The sequence below is a fragment of the Ursus americanus genome, chromosome 9, assembly GCF_024610735.1.
Source record: "Ursus americanus isolate L20-20 chromosome 9, mUrsAme1.1.p, whole genome shotgun sequence".
Lineage (NCBI taxonomy): Eukaryota > Metazoa > Chordata > Mammalia > Carnivora > Ursidae > Ursus > Ursus americanus.
In genome coordinates, this window is record NC_142135.1 from 6,918,176 (window position 1) to 6,938,938 (window position 20,763).

Here is a 20,763-nt window from a genome sequence, read left to right on the forward strand (position 1 = left end):
GGAATAATGTGATAAATGAGACACCCAAAGCTCTAAAGGAACTCAGAGGCGGGGTGCCTGAATCAGTCTTGGGGGACATTAGCATGCTTCCTAGAGGAAGAAAAGTCTAAGTTGACCTCAGCACCTGAGAGAAGAGCCAGCCAAGGAGAAGGAGAAAGGCATTCCAAGCAGAACAGCAACATTCTGTCTGGCTTGGTAATGAGAAAGTAGCCAAACAGAGACAGGAAGTGACTTCTCTAAAGTCACGTGCCTAGAGTGCCATGGAGTCAGGAGTAAGTCTAGCTAGTGTCATCACCCCCCAGACAGACTCTTTCCACACCACTTGCTTTTCACCACTCTCCAACAATTGTGTCACTATATTCTTGGAAAAATAGGAAATACGTTTGAGTACTTTTTTGTAAAAAAAGCCATGTAATTCTGAGATGATGGGGATTAGCTATCCCAGAGCCAAAAGCAAAAAAGCCAGAGAGCCTCTGGGGTGCCGGACATGCCCCCCTAGTTGCATGAGTGTACACAGATAAGTAGTCACAGAACCATATGCTCCAGATAGGTGTGAATTTATGTGCTTTGCTCTATGTACATTATGTCTCAGAAGAAAGAAAAAAGCCTCAGAGAACAAAACCCTAATTTATTTGCTAAAAGGTAAGGGTCAATAGGCATTTGTTGTCTGTTTCGCACACACTTTTCCTTTCTTTCCCACCAAAAGACTCCTTGCAAGACCGGGGGTGAGGTGCTAGTGGTAAGTTTCCTAACAGAAGGCTGACCCAGCCAGGAGGTACGGCGCTCTCCTCTTCGTCCTCCTCCTCTCTGCCCAAATCCCTACGCGATGGGTGGATCCCCAACAGCCATTTCCAGACTGGGAGGAGCCTTAGCACACAGGGTGGGGGAAAAGGAAGGGAGAGGCCTGGGTAATTAGTAACCATAAAGACGTGTCCCAAAAGTCTGCAGCTGCTTCCCTTCTTACATGAGAGAAAAGAAACCTCTCCTTTGTTTGGGTTTGTGGGTAATTCAGAGCTCTTCCCAGTCCTAAAAGATAGAGCACTGCATTCTGAAATAAGGGATGTTGAGTATCTCTTATTCTGATGCAGAAGTATCCAGCTAGGCTTTCTTATTGGAACATCAAACCCCTCTGTTATGCCACCTCTTCCTATCAAAACCCTGCTTGAAAGGTTGCAGACGGTTCTCTATAATTAAAAAAACTGAATTTTTATTAGATTCCAAGAAAAAGGAAAGAGGAAAAAGGAAAGAATTTGTTTACAAGAGTATCTTTAGTTCGCATTGTGCCTTTTTTCTTCCTCCAACACCCCTGAGTCGTGCATGCGCCCAAGTCTCGGGGATGTCATGTGCCTGTTTCCCACCCCACAGACGGCCAGGGTGCCGCGATGTCCACGCGCTGCTACCGTTACTTTAGAGACTCACACTTTCATTTTTAAGCAGGTTTCTTATCTTACTGTCACCATTTTGGAAGACGGCCTAGAGTTAATCGTTACGAACTAGGCTTTGAATATTATCAGAAGCCAGGCTCCAGCATTTACTGTGTGTGTAAACTGAGGCAAAGTTAATCCAATTTTCTCATTTGGAGACAAGTTTTAAAACTAAATCTTTCAAGGGGCACTGGGGTGGCTCGGTTGGTTAAGCATCTACCTTCAGCTCAAGTCATGATCCTGGGATCGAGTCCCACCTCGGGCTCCCTGCTCAGTGGGGAGTCTCTTCCTCTCCCTCTGTCCCTCTCCCTGTTTGTGCTTTCTCTCGCTCTCTCTCTCAAATAAATCAAATCTTAAAAAAAAAAAAAAAAAACCAAAAAACTAAATCTTTCTTAAGATTGTTGCGAGGTTCACAGAAAATCATGAAGTACGTACATACCTCCAGCACAGTCGTTACTGATATTATTAAAGCAGAGGTTCTTTCTAAAACAAGTATTATTTTTCTCAGTGTTCTTGTTTTGATGTTATATAATTTACTTCTGCTTAGAAAGAGAGGACCTCACCTTCAGTGATACAAATCTAACAACAAAAAAAATAACCCAACAGCTAATAGTTTCCCTCTGTTTGCACAGTACTCCACAATTTCATAGCCTTATTTACCTTTCCAAAAGGTAAGTACTATTTTGTCCACTCACTTTATTAATTAAATATAAGGTTTCATAAGGCTTCCTGTTGGCTTGCTCAATTCACACAACAGATGACAGAGCTGGGATTCAGAGTTAGACCTGTCTTTTGACTCACACTTCAGTATTTGTACTATAGCTGTTAACTGCAACAATGAATTAATTTCTCAGAAACACTAACATTTAGAGCTAAGATTTCTTATGAAAAAACACAAGGAAACAGATCTGTTTTTTATAACATTTTTCTGGCAAAAGATATAAAAATTGTTATCAATTATGTACATCAGCACTAGATGTCCCAAGAAAATTTAATGAGACTTCTCCGTATGAAGCATCAAGATTGTCTATCGGAATATGATGGAACGTAACTGTCACAACAGATGGGGTTTTGGGGGGAGCCCTGCGAAGGCAGAGGGTCAGGGATGGGTCCCCACGTGACGATGAGGTTGGGAAGGTTGCTGAGAAGTAATTTCAAAAGAATGAAATATGTATCTACAAGTTTAAAAAATATAAGATGATTTTTTTGGACAGAGAACAAAATGAAGATTGGGTTTATCAGCCTATTTCCCTGCATCCGTGAGGACCATGTCCAACTACACCGTGTGCCAAGCACATCATCTTTCAGTACTGGTTCTTCTGGCTCTTTCCACCGCATTCGAAACGGCCCATCCACATTTTATGAGCAGTTTACAGTATTTCATGGAATCATTTGTTAATGGAATTGTTCGTGGGATCTTGAATTTGTTTTTGCAGCCAGTGCTCCCATCTGCTCTATGGAGCTGTATTTTGGAAGAGATTTCGGATATACTTGATAGTGGGATATCAAAGCCATTATCTATTACTTTTAAGGAAATTTGACTGTGATCAGCAATATCTATGCATGAGAAATATCATGTGTGTGAGTGTGGAAGGAACCTCATCTGACTTTTTATGGGATTGTCAGCATCCTTGTGAGACAACGTAGGACTAGCAAATGGCTTTCAGCGTTTCTGGAGAAGCTGGTAGACACGAACTTGCATCAATGTGCATATCAAATTATTCAGTCTCACTCTTCAATATGTAGAATTAAGATGATTTCAAGTACACTACACATAACAATTATATTTAAATTCAAATCCAACATTAAGAAGTTCAAATCAAATACTCTGTTTTAAAATTACTGACGTGAAGTTAAATTCTCTACCTCCCCATTTTAGTCAATAAATATTTACTGAGCATTTTCTGTTTCAGGTGCTGTGCTAGGCACTGGGAGGGGGGCGGGTTATGACAGTGAAAAAACGTCAAGCATACAGACATTGATCAGAGAAATTACTTCAATATAAAATTGTAGTTATGAAGGAAAATTGCTTAATATCATGAGAAAATATAATTACAGCACTTGAAAAAAAATCATTCAGCTGCAGTACGGAGAAATGACAGGAAAATGGTTGCAAGTGGAGGTGGGGCAAACCGCATGGAGGCTACGGGTATTCTAGAAGCAAGCAAGAGGAGGTGAGCTTGGACCGGCATGGTGGTGGAGGGTGTGCAGAACACCTTGGTCTAAAAGGGTCAAAAAATCGTGTAAAATCCTTGAGCCTGGTATTTGGGTCTGCCACAAACTGGCCTCTACCGATCTTTCTCTGGACACTTTCTGCACTTTCCTGAGGCACTCGAGGCCTGAGCCTCGCTGAGGACTACTTATTACCAGCACACACCAACTCAGTGCCCTTCACTGGACCGTTCCACTGGCTTGCTTCCTTCTCCCCCTTCTGGTATGCCAGATGCCCGGTAAAATGGCCATCTATTATCAGCGACGGTTAAGTAGATGACGACTAAACACCAACTCAGACTGGCAGCTTTGCAGCAAGTATTTTTTACAAGTATTCTTAGTTTCATCGATGTTACTGCAGGTGCCATGATTCCCTTCATTTTCACTGCTCAGCAGCGTTCCATGGTCTGAACACATTACAGTTTATTCCTCCGTGGAAGGGCATCTGGGCTGTTTCCAGGTCCTGGCTCTCATAAATAACGTCACTCTGAACATTGTTACATAAAGCTTTTTCTGGATACATATTCTTATTTCTCTGGGATAAAATTACTAGGAGTAGAATTACGGGTATATAGGGTACAAATATGTTCAGTTTTTAAAGAAACTGCCAAACTTCTCATCCTTGTGCTGTATGAGTTCCAGTTGCCCTACAACCTTGTCAACACTTGACGCTCAGTGATTTTTACTTTAACCATTCTAGCGCCAGTGTGGTGGTCTCTCACTGAGCTTTTAATCTGCACTTGCATTTCCTTGATGACCCGTGACTCTGAGCATTTTTGCATATTCTTCATGGCCACTTGAATACACACTTTTGTGAAATTTCTGGTCTAGGTTTTCGCCTATTACAAAATTGGGTTATGTTTTTCTTGATGAGTTGCACAGTTTATTTCGTATAGAAAAAAGTACTTTGTCAGATGTATGTGTTGCAAAGATGTTTTCCTGACTGTGGCTTATTTATTTATTTTCTAATGATGTCCTCTGATTAGAATATGTTTGAAATTTTATAAAGTCAAATTTCTAAATCTGTTCTTGATTTCTATTGTTTCAATATTTTCTTCTACAAGCTTTATAAATTTAACTTTAACCTGTAATCTCGAACCATCTCAAATTAACCTTTGTAAATGGTGTGAGGGGTGTGTGTGTGTGTGTGTGTGTGTGTGTGTGTGTGTGTGAAATCAAAGCTATCCCCACCTACACACATCTCTAATTGTTATAGCATTACTTACTGAAAAGACAATTCTTTACCCACTGAATTAATTTGCTGCCCTTGAAAGCAATTCTGTGTGGGTCCATTTCTGGATATTCACTGGCCTTTCCTCCACCCTTCCACAGTACCACAATGGCTTCACTACCGGGGTTTTATACATTGGAAAAGTCAGTATTCCTAACCCGTTCTTCATTATTAAGACTACCTTAGCTATTTTAGGTCCTCTGAATTTCTTTTATTTCAGAACCACCTCATCATCTTGTACCAAAAAGAAACAAACAAACAGGGGCGCCTGGGTGGCACAGCGGTTAAGTGTCTGCCTTCGGCTCAGGGCGTGATCCCGGCGTTATGGGATCGAGCCCCACATCAGGCTCCTCCACTATGAGCCTGCTTCTTCTTCTCCCACTCCCCCTGCTTCTGTTCCCTCTCTCGCTGACTGTCTCTATCTCTGTCAAATAAATAAATAAAATCTTTAAAAAAAAAAAAAAAAAAGAAACAAACAAACAAAACCCCCCAAAACAAACAAAACCCAAACCAAACGAAAACAAACAAACAAACTTGTAGGGGTTTTTATTGTAATTGTACTGAATTTACAGATAATTTCAGGGAGAATCAACGTCTTATCAATATTGAGTCTTCCAATGCAAAAACGTGGGCTATGCATTGCCGTTTAGTTTGGCCTTCACTACTTTCTATAACCAATGTTTTAGTAACAGTTGTCAGTAAAGAGATCTTGCACATTTTTGTTATAATTATCCTTAAGAATCCTCACACATCACTGGTAGAAATTTAAAATGGTAGAATCACTTTGAAAAAACAGTTGGGTAGTTTCTTAAAAAGTCAAACATAAAATTACCACTTGAGTCAGCAATTCTGCTCCTAGATATCTACCCACGAAAACACAAGCTCCACACATGTGCACATAAATGTTCACAGAAGCGTCGCTCGTGAGAGCTAAGAAGTGAAAACAACAGTATCGGTCACCTAGTAAAAGTATAAACAAAATGCAGTATATCCATAAATGGAACACCATTTGGTAATAAAACAGGAATAAAATACCGATAAATGCTATGATGCGGATGGACCTCTAAAACATAATGCTAAGTGAAAAATACCGATGTAAAAAATCTTATATTTTGGTTACATCTAAATGAAATGCTCAGAAAAGGGAAATCTATAAAAACAAAATGAGATTAGTGGTGGGATGGGGCTGGGGCCACCAAAGGGATTAATTATAAGAGTTGGAATTCATTGCAGTGATGAAAAAGAAAAAAAAAAGTTCCCAAATGGGATTATGGTGACATCACACAACTTTGTAAATTTACCAAAAGTGATCCCTAAGTATTTTATGTTTTTTGACGCTATTGCACACGGTCTCTCTGGGGGTTGTCTTCCACTTGCTAACTGCTAGTCCGTGGAAATACAGGACTTGTATACTGACTGCATCACAACTGGCAAACTGACTGATTAGTCTGAGTAGTTTTTTTAGTGGGTGCCTTAGGATTTCCAACTACCTGATCATGTTATCAGTGACTAAAGACAGTTTACTTCCTCCTTTTCCATCTGTATGCCTATTGCTCCTTTTCGCTCACCTTCCTGCACAAATCAGGCCTCTGAGCACAATGCTGAGTGCAAGTGGAGTGTGGGCAAACCTGCTCTGTCCCCCCTCTTAGCAGGAACGTATGGAATGTTTCAGTGAAGAATGATGTTAGCTTGAGGGTGTGTGTGTGTGTGTGTGTGTGTGTGTGTGTATGTGTGTGTTCTCGCAGATGTCTTCTATCAAGCTGGGGAAAACTGTCCCATATTTCCAGTTTGCTCAGACCTCTATTTGTTATTAATCATCAGTATATGTTAAATTTTGTCAAATTTTTTCCTGCATTTATGGAAATGATCACATGATTCTTCTCCGTTAGTTAATGTGGTGAATTACACTGATTTAGTTTCATGTATTATATAAATCTTGCATTGCCGAGAGAAACTCTATTTGGTCATGATAAAGTAACTGATTTTTGATTTGCTAATATATTTTGGTAAAGGAATTTGCAATTACGATCATGAGGGATAATCTCCCCATCATCTCAAGATCCTTAATCCCATCCATAAAGTCCCTTCTGTCATGTAAGGGAACATAACCACAGGTCCTGGGGATGAGGATGTGGGTATTTTTGAGAGCCATTATCCTGCAAACCAAAGCTGTCACAGGCCAAGGCAACAGTCTCCTGTATCTTCATAGTTTTAAGTCTGCAAGCTCCTTCAATCATACTGAGACTAACAGACAGGAAGAATTACTGCAATATATTCTTGGACAGTTGAAACATTTTGTTCCAAATTATTCAAAAATATCTTATTCCAAAGGGAAATTTGAAGTTTCCTTTTAAAAAATTTAAAATTACAAACTCAAATGGAAGACAATGGACATTAAGGATGCCAGAAGACACCAGACAGACCGCTCAGAGGTCTTTTGTACAGACGGCTGGTCCCATAGATGTGCTCTCGGGCCAACTCTGTTCTCTCCTTCAAGTCTTTGATCACCTCCTCCATGAAGCTGAGCACGGCTGTCATAGTGACACAGGAGCAGCACTAGAATTTAAGTACTACAAGGGCATGATCTTTACCTTTTTTGTTCATGGATACTTATTAAGCACCTGGGATACTTCTAGGAACACAGTAAGTACTCAATAATTGTTTGCCGAACGAAAGAGTGGAAGACTCTATAGAAATTCCAATACTGCATTTCTTTGGGAAACAAACATTGACTTAGCAACTACCTGCTAGGCACTGCGAGAAGGGCTTTATACATAACACCTCATCAGATAACGCTTACTAGTCCAGAAGGATCGTTCCCAATGTTGGCAGCCCATCGAAATTATCTGTAGAGTTTAAAAACTTTCCGATAGCTGTGCTACACCAAAATCCAGATTAAAAATAACAAACAGAAGATTGGTTTGGGCACCTACTTTGTTTTTGCTTGTTTTTTTTGTTTGTTTGTTTGTTTTAAGGCTGTTTCAGTGATACTTCTAAACAGCCAGAGTGAGGACGACATGCATTCTCACAGGAGACTTTCAATGCTATCAGACTTTTTACTGTGTTTCCAGTAAAGAAACTTTTAAAACAGATATAGACTTCTTAAATCTTATCCATTAAACTGAAAATCACAGACAGATCACTTCTCTGACTGGTATTGCAGGAGGTATGGGGAACAGAAAGACGAATACAAAGGGTCCCCGCTACGGAGAGCCTCTCTATATAACAAGGAGACAGATTCTCAGTAGTCTGGTAGGTACTACTGGAGAATGGAGACGATGAGAGTATTTTGAAAACACAGAAGACCAGCCTAGTGCTGGACAGGGGATGTGCCATGAAGAGCGGGTCGGAGAAGGCTGCTAGATGGCAAAACCACAGATTCAAGGAACCGCCACTCCACTGCAAGCAATTTGGCAAGGATGAAAATGTAAAGAAAAGCAAGTTACCCTGTTTGTGCCATCTTGGAAAAGTCTTTAAAGAAATGCATGTAATTTTTATAGAAATATATAATCACAATGTCTTTAAAAGGTATGTGTGAAGAAAATAATTGAAGGAGCCACGAAGGAATAAATTTACTCTCATACTTCATGCTTTGACATCTACTTCGTGAGTATTGAGTGAATTACCCACAATTCAATATAAGGTTAGACCATCGGTGGGTGACCCGACGTGAGGCTACAGATAAAAATCGGGGCCAAATCAAGAGTGGCCTGGCTACCATAATGGCTCCTACTGGATGGGATGGTCCTCTCCCAATCCTTTAGTCCATCCTGTTTAAAAATTAATTGCTAGCACTAACAATATTGTTATATTGGTAAGATTACAAACTGCCAAGGCTGAACACCATGTCCCTCTTCAGAAATCTTGTTTTTCAATTTGCCATACATGCTTTTCACCCCTCTGTAATCACATTTTCCTTAATCATAAACTTCAAATGATCCAAGGGGTAACCACTACCCTGGAGAAGCACAAGCAGACTCTGCTGGAATTGTAGAACATATGGTATGTAACCATACTGTCTTCCCAAATTCAAAAATTCGGAATCTAAGACTCTTAGCCCCCAGGATTTTAGATAATTGAAGTAATGATGGCTAACGACGGCATTTACAATGTGTCAGAACTGTTCAAAGAGCTTTGTGTCTATTAACTCATTTAACTCGGTAACCATCCTACGAGGTGCTTACTGCTACTATAGCCCGCGGTTTCCAGATGTGGAACCTGGAGGGCATGTCCAGTAACAGGGCCTCAGCTGTACCGCCTGCCGGCGCCGAGCCGGGATTCAGATCCACTGGCCCCCCACCCTCACTGACCAAGTCCTGACTTGGCCTTCATAAAGGTACCGTTTCATCTCTGTTACTTTGGCCAAGGTGATACAGATAGGTCTCTTTCCTTATATCTAACTGTCGTATCTCTTTCCAAAACTGTTTATTCTTTTTAAAGAGCTTTTAAACATACTCGCTCACACTGTCAGACACTCACTGTATATAGTAAGTTCAGGCATTTGCTGTGCAAATACCGAGTCAAAGTTTACAAACACTTTTGAGGCTCTTGATGAACACTTGTAAATTACTTTCCGAAAGGAACATATCCCTTCATGATGACAAATAGAGGGGAAAAATCCAATCTCTACCATGTCTGAATTATGTCAGCCTCTAAAGTCGTAAGTCCGGTAAATGAGGTTTGACTAGATTCTGAGAAATGCAAGCACCCTGACGTTCTCTATTATAAATCATCCTTCCCAAGTAACTTCAAGCTTTGACCTCAAGTCTGTGCTTCCAAACATGTTCTGATTCCAAACAATCTAAATTAAATGAAGCCTTCAACACCTCTCTATTTCGCAAATGGGGAATCAAAATGACATGTATAATTTTATTCAGATTGTTAATTTGTTGGGATTTTACTGACTGCAGTCTTCCTCAGAAAAAGGCTGAACAAGTTTCTAGATGCAGAGACTGTACTCCTAACAGGTGCACAGAGAGGCAGCAGAGCAGCGTGCTCAGACCATCAGGGCTCCCAGGCCAGCCCCAGCACTTATTTCCCATGTCGCACAAAGTCTGTGCCTCCGTTTCCTCATCTATAAAATGGGATAATAATAGCCACCCACTGCCCTAAGGCTGTAAAGGGCGCCGTGTGGGGTGCTCAGTCTGTACAACGTTAGCGAGCTGACTGAACTGCTGTTTACATCACAGCTGCCTTTCCATCTAATCACAATCTCGTAAGTCAGATATTGTCATCGTTTCACAGATGAGAAAAGACTGGAATAAGTTAAGTAATGCGGCCAAAATCATGCAGCTAAGGAAGTGATGGGGCTGGGGTTCAAACCCAGGTGCACCTGGCTTTATAGTCCACAGTCTTTTAAACTCAATCACATCCCAAAATAACTAAATCCATACAGGATTTGTCTGGAAAATTCTTCTAAAAATCAATAAAAATACATTTTAAGGATGTGTGAGACATGACGAAAGGCAACATGGGTAGCGTCAGAGCAGGTGGTTTGATCTAACAGACCTTCACGTGTCATAGTGAAGGTTTAAAATCGGGGTCTGGTGAGCAACACCCCAACTTTACGGAAGCCCTGTCGCACACCCCGCATCTCGGCAGCGACTCCCCGTGCGTGCGCTCCGCAGCACCTGCGGCGGCTCTGAATGGCTGATCATAAGCACCACGTTAGTCTTCTCAACGCTGTTGAGCAGATGGCAGCGCTAAATCCAAATGATGTAGTACATCTCCCCGGTGGACTCTGTTTTCACATCCTGCCATTATTCTGCAATTCCTCCGTGATAAATCTCGTGCATTCTCAAGAACGCGAAAGAGCGAACTGACAGCGGCAGGTGATTTACGGCCGCCCGCCCGCGTCTGCCCCAGGCCTGTGCTCCCGCGGACGCATCGAGGTCACGCACGAAGATTCCGAGCGGTCAGCACAGGAGGGGTTTTATCCCTGAGAACCACCGTCCCATCTCAGGCTTGACTCTTACGACTGAGGAAGCTGAGGCTCGGAGAGTGTGAGCCTGACCAAAGGCACGTAGCTGACAAGTCAGGCTTCGCGCCGGCTCTCTTCAAGCCCAAGCTCCGGTTCTTCTGCTCAGCTTGGAGGCCACAGGTAGAAGAACCTGGCCCTGGACATGTGGAGCGTACCCCCCTGTGGGCTTGCTTTCAATACAGTCAAAGTATCGAGTTTAGTAACCCCAAGGGAGGCCCGATCCTGGCGCCGGTCCACTGACCGCCCCGCCGTCTCAGCAACGGCACACCCCAGCGGGCCAGGACCCAGTAAACAAACGCGGAGTGCGCTGATGGCCACACTGCAGTCCCTCCCAGACGGCTCGCAGGACTTCTGTCGCCCATGTGCACCGCTCATCCTACCAGTGACTTCACATTACTCTCTGTATTGACTTCGTTTTCACTTCAACGTACACCTGAATTACAGCAATATTCATAAAATCATGTGCTTGACATGCTATTTTCCCCCTGACTTTAAAATCTATCATTAGAACTGTAGGAAAAAAGGTCTGCCTGTGTGCCATCTGAAATCGTGTTGTGAAGCATCCGTGGTATGTATACTTTTGGAAAAACACTCATAACAGAAAGAAAATGTTCTGAAATCAAATGTCACCAAGGGGGTAAGTTGGACCACTTATTAAATCTTTCTCTGGTCTCGGTGTTCTCAAGAATAAAACGGGGATGATCATTTCCACCTGTTAAGGTTAAAGCTAGTATCAGAGGAGACAGACCCCCCCCACACACACACACCCCGGAGTGTAACCAACGCTCTGCAGTGGGCGCTCAGCGCGTAATGACCATCATCAGAGCAGTTCTCGTTCCTGCCAGCACTTCAGCCTGCTTGTTCCTTCCCCCTTCCCTTCTAGGTGATGCCTTCACCTTTTTACGATAGCCCTCTCTCCCTTCTTTCTTACTAGAGTCTTTGGCTGAGAATTAAAGAATTTATGCATTTACGGTGTAATTTGGGTTCATATCTCTGCTTTTGGCCAATGTCTACACAATTCAGACTGGACACGTTTGTCGACAGGTTACACTTAGTTTGCGCCAGGAGGCATCGTCGGTAACTGCAGCAAGTAGACAAGAGCCCAGAGGAGCGGGCGAGGTGAAAGTATACCTCTCAAGGCAGAGTGAGCAAACTCTTAACCCACGCCAAACCAGTCCTGCTTTTAAAAGTCCTAGACGGGCAACCATGACACCACATGCACAGCGATTATCTTCTGAGAAACAGCTTTACTGATGTTTACATGGTTACAACTTAAGTTAAACAACAGGTCATTTCTAAAGTGAAAATTCCAAATCCTCTTCCAACCTCCGTAGCCGGCCCTTGGGAAGGCGTTGCTGGACACACGATCCTAAAGCTGCCAACGGAAGCAACAGCAACGAGGCGGCAGGCATGTGGCAACGTTAGTTTTTGTCTCATTGCTTTCCTTGGATTTGGTATTTGAAAACAAACCAAGAGTACTCACGGCTCTGGCAGCTTCCATCACCCCGCCTATCTGGATAAAGGGGCTTAGGTGTTGTTTTACAAAAACAAGTTAATATGATTTTACGTTTTAAAAAATTTTTCTCAGCTGGATAATGGTGCTTGGCATCAGACAAAAACCTGGCTCCGGTACTTCTCAGCTACGTATTCTTGGGAAAGTTGCTAAACATTGCTGTCCTCAACTTCTGTGTGTGGGACACTCACCATGGAGGGCCACTGTGGAAACTGGGGATACTGTATGTACAGAACAAAAATGCTGAGTGCTAGACTCAACAGATCCTCCCACGCTGGCAGCTATTATTCCTAATTCCTGTTTTTTTCAGAAATTCTAAGTGCTTTCACAGAGATTTTGGAGGATGGGATGAAATATGTAAAGTACGGTCAAACCACAAAGCTCCTGGGAAACTGGAACGTCGTACTAAATTCATCCGGAAACTCACTATTCTTACCACACAGCCAGCCACCTATGCTCGGGGTATTAACACTGTTTTTGAAACCCTTTTTGTTGTTTTTATGATCACAATAGGAATCAAATACTCCTTTGAGAATTTACAATTACTAGGCACACGAACTAAGATACTGTGATAATTTTAATAAAAGTTATATAAAAGGTTGTAAACGTGATGACTTGATTTACAAATTTATAGCAAGATGATTATTACATTAAACCTCAATATATTTTCTCTCCACATAGTTACCTTCTTGTGTGTAAGAGCACCTGCAATCTACTTTTCCAGCAAACTTCCCGAATTCAATACAGTGTTATTAACTATGGTCATCGTGTCATACAGCTGCAAGTGTTTCAGGACTAGAAATGAAACATCCAATAGAGAACGGATTCTGTTTAATCTAGAATGTGGTTTCTCAGAGTTGAAGTGAGGACTTCTGTGAAGTCTCAAGTCATATCAGTGGAGGGGCAGGTGCCTGAGGTCATCTATTACCTGCACTTTTTATTCACCATTGCTATTCAGGAGGGGTGTCTAAAGAAAACAACCGATAACTATTTTTGAGTCAATGTATATTAGAACAATTCCAATATTATAAAGAATAGTCCATACTTCTCTTCACAGTAATTGTGTTGACAGCTTGTTATTCATTAAACGCGTGAAGTTAGAGAAACAATGCTATGTTTTACACTACAATATTAGCACTATCAAGGTCATTACAAAAATCAATGGGGAAATGTAGCTGAACTATACTGAATTTTCTATCACTCTGCAGGGATTCTCATTTGTACTCTAATTTTAATACAAGGTATTTGAAAGTTGGGAGAAAAAATTCCTAATTTGTAAAACCCCCTGAGAGGTCTACCACAAACCAGTGTCATAAAATGATTCCAGCTTATAAAGTCTAAGCGTCATTACTGAAAGGGACCCTTTTGCACAGCAGGTGACAACACCCAACGGGCAGCCATATGAGCCTGCTGTCTTGCTCCATTTTGTTTTCAATACATTATAGCCGCTCAGTTTACTAATCCCAGTTTATGTTACATACTGAAGCTGACCATCCCAGGGGGGAGTAGCCCTCCAAAAGGGTCCCCTCTCTCTTCTCATTTTCCCCATAAATCATTTACTCACACAACCCTTCCAGATTTTCTAGTGCCTTTCCTATGTGAGATGAGATGCAGAATAACTGAGACCTGGGGAAGGAGGGCAGGAACTAGGATTTACTCAGCACAATGCCCTAACTGCCTTACCTAGATTACCTCATTAGTTCTCTCACAGAAAAGACACCGTGGATGACACGCCTTCTCCCTCCCCGCCAACAACTCCCACAGACTGTGTGGGCTTTCCTGCCTTATTCAGCGTTCAGGCTGACCATCTACAGAAGAAACAGAGTTATACATTTTACAAGCTGAGGCTTAGAGAGGTCAAGTAACTTGCCCAAAGCCATATAACCAGAAAACACTAAAGCGGGGTCTAAATACAGGTCAGCCAGACTCTTACCCACTGTGTCGCAGATCTCCAGAACGGTTTGATAACACATTCGTATCAGAAAGAAAACACTTCTGGTCTTGTAACTGTTGACTGTCTTTGTGTAACACGCGCACTAGAGTATCAACAAGTTCTGTTTACACGTCACAAGAAGCATCACAATGGAAATTTTAGAAGGATGAATACGGGTTGACCCACTCTAATTTTCTTTCTGCACCCGGTGAGTTGACTTGCTTCCCCCAAGGGCGTGGGCCCTAATCTAGAGGCACTACAGCGTGCCGTTGTGCCACAGAGAGAGCGAGCCAGAGTCTCTAAGTGCATTATCCAAGAACAATTTGTAATATGAAGTTCTCTAGCAGCCACATTTAAAAAAGAAGAAGAAGAAGAAGAAGAAGAAGAAGAAGAAGAAGAAGAAGAAGAAGAAGAAGAAAAGATAAAGAAACAGATAAAATTAATTTTAGTAATATATTTATCTTATTTTCTTTATTTCATGCTGAGTTTTGGACTCCGGTGTGTCTGCACAGCCACGCGAGCGAGCGGCTGCCGCGTGGACGGTGCCGGTGGAGCTGTGCTCAGGCCCGTGCTTCCACACCGTGATGCGTCACAGAACATTTTCAGGAGAGCTCGGCCATCTCAGAGCAGACCAGGTACAGAATCCTGCAGTCATACTGCACCTGACAACTACGGCACAGAATGCGCTTTCGAATTCTGATTGAGAGAATTACTGAAGTACGAAATTAATTTTACAGACCCTGAAGTGTCAAAATCAAGGAATTGTAGACCACAGATTGTTGAGTGTCACACGGTATTATCTATTAGTGAACACTGAGGCTGTATGCTCCTTGAGAGTAGTGGCACTGGATGCTATTTGCTGAAAGGATCTAATGTAAAATTGGAAAAATAAGACTCTTAATTTCATTAGTGTGGCCTACAACGTTAACACACAGCATAAATGAAATTTTAGGTTTGATTAAGGTAGCCCAAGTCTGACAAGGCAACACTTCCAGCTCGGATGGAGGCCTAATTCCTATGGGATTCTAAGGCATCACAAAGTATTAGATTTTGGGGCGCCTGGGTGGCACAGCGGTTAAGCGTCTGCCTTCGGCTCAGGGCGTGATCCCGGCGATCTGGGATCGAGCCCCACATCAGGCTCTTCTGCTATGAGCCTGCTTCTTCCTCTCCCACTCCCCCTGCTTGTGTTCCCTCTCTCGCTGGCTGGCTCTCTCTCTGTCGAATAAATAAATAAAATCTTAAAAAAAAAAAAAAAGTATTAGATTTTTGAATACTGTATATGGGAAATACTAGTAGGAATTCGTGCCAGCACTGAAATCAAAGCCATGATGAGAGGAGAATGGAGAGGCAATGGCAGAAAGGACAAAGGGGATGCCGTGGGGCCCAGCTGGGTCTGGACCACTGCTCAGTCTGCTGAGTGTGGATCAGCCACTTCACCTGAGCCTGTATGTAAAGGGATGACATGTTTAGACCAGAGTTTTGCAATATTTCAGGGCGTGCTGAGAGGGGAGAGAGGACCGAGAGGACCAGGCACAGAGTAATGCACGACAGCTGAAGATCCTTGCTAGTACTCACTCTCCGGTCCTGGGGAGGAGCTGAAAGTCTGCTACCCTAACGGGTTTACACTGCATTTCTAATTCTGAGACACAGAGTGTTGTGCTTAACCCAGTGTTATGGTATGTGCATGTTATGGGCTGGACTGTGTCCCCTGTCCGAAGCGTATGTTGAAGCCCCAGACCCAGTACGTCTGAATGGCACTGTGGTTGGAGACAGGGCCCTCAGAGAGGTGATTCAGTTCAAGTGAAGCCCTGTGTGGGTCCTAATCCAATATGACTGGTACCATCAGAGGAGAAGAAACGTGGACACACACGGAGATACCAGGGATGTGCATGCACAGGGGACAGACCATGTGAGGCCACGGCGAGGCGGAGGCCATCTGTGAGCCGAGGGCCATCTGTGAGCTGAGGGAAGAAGCCCCAGACAACAGCAAATCCCCCAACACCTGGACCTTGGACTTCTAGCCTCTCTAACTGGGAGGAAATAAAATTCTGTGGCTTAAGCCACCTGGACTGTGGTAATTTGTCACAGTGACTCTAGCAAACTCATACAGTCCATAAAAGCATCTTTTCATCCTACCCCACAGTACGGCTGCTTCCCCTTGCGTTTACAGTACGGCAGCTGCTCCGTCGTGCCTGAGGCGCTGCGGGGAGGACGCGTGCGGCCGTGGACCCCGGGGCAAAGCCTGCTCTTCTGCTTGTAAGCTGCGGGATCCCAGACAAGTTCCCTAGTTCTTGGAAATCACAGTTTCCTTCCTCTGGAAAAGTACTGATGTTTATGTCACAGGTCATGAGGATTAAATGACTACTCAGAATACCTAACAAAGAGTGGCTTCTACATTTGTCAACGTGGGCAATTCTCACACAATTCTCTGCCCTCCTTCAGTTGTGGTGAGTTGCAACACTGAAAAGATCACTTCAAAGAAGGCAGACTGGCTGTCAGGCAAGATGTCTCTTTAAGTGAGTCTTCCCTGACATTTAAAGGACTTATAATGTACCAGCCTCTTAATTGGTCTCTGCCTCTAGGCTCACCACCTGTCAGTCCAGCCCCTCCACTGCCATGGAATGACACTGAATTCAAGCCAAAACGCACCGTCCCTGGCGTGTAACTCTTCGGGGCTCCCTATGGCTGGCTGGCTGCAGCACCGAGCCTCAGCAGCCCGCAGGGAGTGTGTGGCCTGCCCCCCTCCCGTGCAGCACACCTCCCAGCTCTACAGAGGAAGTGCAGTTCCAGACACCATTCACTGCTCCAAACCCCATGGCCTGCTATTCCAGCTCTGTGAAATGCCCTTCCCTGTTCGTACCCGAGAGACTCCCACTCGTGCTTCCCTTTCTCAGTGAAACGTGCTCAGGATTCTCAAGCAGACTTTAGCACTGGCTTCTTCTGGAAATACGGAATTTTTCCTCAGACCTCTCACAACGATGATCATACTACGTCGCTTTGGCGTATTTTGCTGCTGTTGTTATTGTCGTTTCCTTCTAGCCCGTGAGCTTTTCAAAGAAAGAGCCTTTGTCTCAATAATCTTTGTATTCCAAGATTGAGCACAGAGCCCAACACACTCGGACATTCAATAAATGTGAGCGGAATAAATGACTGAAGGAGTGAGTGCTTGTGATCCATCATATTAATAATGTCACCATCATCATTATTATCGTTATCACAGCTTAAACTGGAAAGGCTACAAGCTTTCTGAGTCTGGGCTCACATTCTGGACTGGTCATTGACTTCTCTGAGATACAGTGACTCCTGCTGTCACCATTCAGATTAAATGAGACCTGTAGGTAAAGGCTTACACTCCACATGGGACTTCTGGCACATTCCTCAATCCTTCATCTCTACAGTGGGAACGGTGCCACACACTTGATACGGCTGCCGGGACACTTACACCAGGTACCGTATGTAAAGTCTTGGCTTGCACCCATCAGCGCCAGTCCCCTAGGCTGTGCCAACACTCTCAAGGATGGAGCACAGTGGTCCAGGCTCCCACTCAAAAAGACCCGTTGAGAGTCCAAGTTTGAAGGTTCTTAACTGTTACAAGTTATAGGAGAAAAAAATCTAACATGAGCCAAAAACAAGAAAGAACTTCATATCCCTGCCAACCTCAGTACCAGAGCTCAGGAATAACTACTTGTTCGAAGTTACCTGGAACTACATGAGTTCATCAAAACAACCACATAGACCTTATTTTTTTTATGCTTCATAAAGCCAACATTTTGTCTTGTATATATGTCTGCCTTTGTCCTCCACTTAGAATTTTAAACATAAAGCAAGAGGTTTCTAGACATTTAAGAAAACATTCTGCACAGGAATAAACACTGATTTCATATATCAATGAACATCAAGGTATATTATCACAAGAGGTAACTAGAAAGCTCTATTTTGCCTCTGATAACACTTACTTATTTCTGGGTAAATACCTCTTTAGAAAATGAATTGGAGCCACCTCATTACTCACAGATAGGAATCTGAAGTTGTTAGAAAACAGGATCACTGCTGCTAAGACACAGAAACGTTATCTGAATGCCAAACAAAAACTTCTGGGCCTTTCCACCTCAGGCACTTACAGTGTAGGATATTTACACATTGCTGATGTGATTCTAAGCCCGAGCACTTGCATAGCCACAGACTTTGTAGACACTGTTCCTCCTCAGAATATATTGAACACTAAGTTAAATTTTTAGAGTAAAAAAAAATTTCAATTTTTATTTTTCAAGCCTCATTGCTTTAACACTACAATAAATTTGGAGGAGTAATACATGCTAGTTGGTAGGACAGAGAGTGCTTCTCCAATTAAAACAAACAAGAAACAAAGCAAGCCAAGTCACAGTACCCTCGCCGTCCGATCATCCCAGAGTGTATATATGTGGATGGGCAAAAGTGTCTGTTAATAGGGTCTAATCAGAGATCAATGCTTACCTTTGGGCAGGGGTGCTATAGCTGTTATCATAGGAATCATAACTCTGTTCGTCATAAGCAGTGCCATATCCATCATCATAGTCCTAAAATAAAATTAGAGAAGTACAAAAAAAGGTCAGAAAAGTTTCTGGAAAAAAAAGAACCACCCTGCTTTTAGGGACTCCTTATTAATTCAGCTACACTTAAATATATATCTAGGTATAGTGTAAAGAAAAACATAAAGAGTAATATCAGTGAAAATGACAAGTAAGAACCTCCCAATTTTTTTTCTCTAAAAAAGCAAAAAGAAGCTGGTGAAAATTGTCAGAATCAACATTTTCAAAACTCTGAAAATTAACAAAAGGTTTGCAGAGATCTAAGGAGCATTTATTTTTAAAAACTTGGCTGAATCTTGTTACAAGCAGTGAGTTCTGTGATGTTTTAATGAGTCCTTTTCCAGCCCACCATTCCCAGCTCTGCAGGAGCCTTGAAAACCAACAGCTGTAACCACAGTGGACACCAGCAGGCTGGAGGCCACTGGAGGAAGCAGAAAAGGGTAGAGTTCTTCCAAAACCTCATTCCCAGAGGATTGTATTTGGCCTGACTTGGAGCTCATCCAGTGCAAAATGCCTTTTCCCTGAGGGTATTCAAAGAAAATAATTAGAGACAATTACATAAGGTTTTAGCTGTTCGAGATGGTGAAGCAAACAACAGTCTAATCAAAAGCCAGCAAGAGAAGTGGGAGGATGAGATATCCATTAGCCCTTTGAAGAGCTCTGACATACTCCTGGGAATCTAGAAGGCTACATGCGTGCATAGCACCATGCAGAACCCCAGGAAAGACCTGGGAAGGTCCTGATCTCTCTCCTTGGGATGACCTGCAGGTTCAGCACAAGAAGGAAAGGCAAGGCCAAGGAAAGAGTCAGTTGTAAACCAACTGGCTGAGTCTTAATGACTTTTTCCAACATGGTAGGGACTTAGTTTGCAGGCATTCAATAAAATCGCTGTCCAGTCATTAGCTGACCACTAAGGTAACAGGAGGCACTTCAGTGACAACACATAATAAAATTTACAATATTAGTTTGGAAAAGTCACTAAATAAAAAAGGAAAACAAAAAATACTGGAAGGAAGGAGAATCTGATTTCCACAGTTGACACATTAAGTTAAATCTCTAGTTTTATTTTTTATTAAAGATTTTATTTATTTATTTGAGAGAGAGCAAGCAAGAGAAAGAGAGAGAGAAGCAGACTCCCCACTGAGCAGGGAGCCCGATGCAGGACTCGATCGCAGGACCCTGGGATCATGACCTGAGCCAAAGGCAGACACTTAACCGACTGAGCCACCCAGGTGCCCCTAAATCTTTAGTTTTAAAAAGAAATTAAGTGATATGCAAAGAAACATGGAAGTATGGTTCATACACAAGAAAAAAGTGATCAACAGAAACTGTCCCTGAGGAAGCTGAGACACTGGACTCACTAGACAAAGACTTTAAATAAGTTATTTGAAATATATTCAAGAAACTAAAGGATACTCTGTGTCTAAAGAACTGATGTATGAAAACAATGCCTCATCAAGTATAGAATATTAATACAGATACAGAAAATAAGGAATCCAAAGAAATCTGAGTTGTAAAGTATAAAAAGTGAAATGAAAAATTCACCAGAGAAGTTCAACAGCAGATACAACTAGGCAGTAGAGAGAATAGTGAACCTGAAGGCAGATCAATTGAGATCATCCAGTTTGAGGAAGAAGATATAAAAAGATAAGGAAAAATGAACAGGGTCTCAGAGACTTGTGCACCATCAAACAGGAACATATGCATAATGTGATACCAGAAAGAGAGGAAAGTAAGGAGCAAAAAGATTATATAGAAAAATAATGGCTAAAAGCTTCCCAAACTTGATGAAAAACTTTAATCTACATACCCAAGAAGCTCAAAAAATTCCAAGCAGGGTAAGCTCAAAGAGACCCACATTATCATCAAAATGTTGAAAGACAAAGACCAATGGAGGATCTTA

General features: G+C 42.5%; 1 protein-coding gene across 2 annotated transcripts in view; it reads right to left on the reverse strand.

The window, feature by feature from the left end:
- The window catches only part of KHDRBS3 (KH RNA binding domain containing, signal transduction associated 3), a 186,791-nt gene that overhangs the window by 24,404 nt on the left and 141,624 nt on the right, over window positions 1-20,763 (reverse strand). For both annotated transcript variants that reach the window (XR_006782360.2, XM_045812200.2), the window contains exon 7: window positions 18,766-18,848. Coding sequence is in view for 1 of the 2 variants with exons in the window: in XM_045812200.2 (XP_045668156.1) it covers window positions 18,766-18,848 (83 nt within the window). In the remaining variant the exon portion in view is untranslated. The remainder of the gene's footprint in view (window positions 1-18,765; window positions 18,849-20,763) is intronic.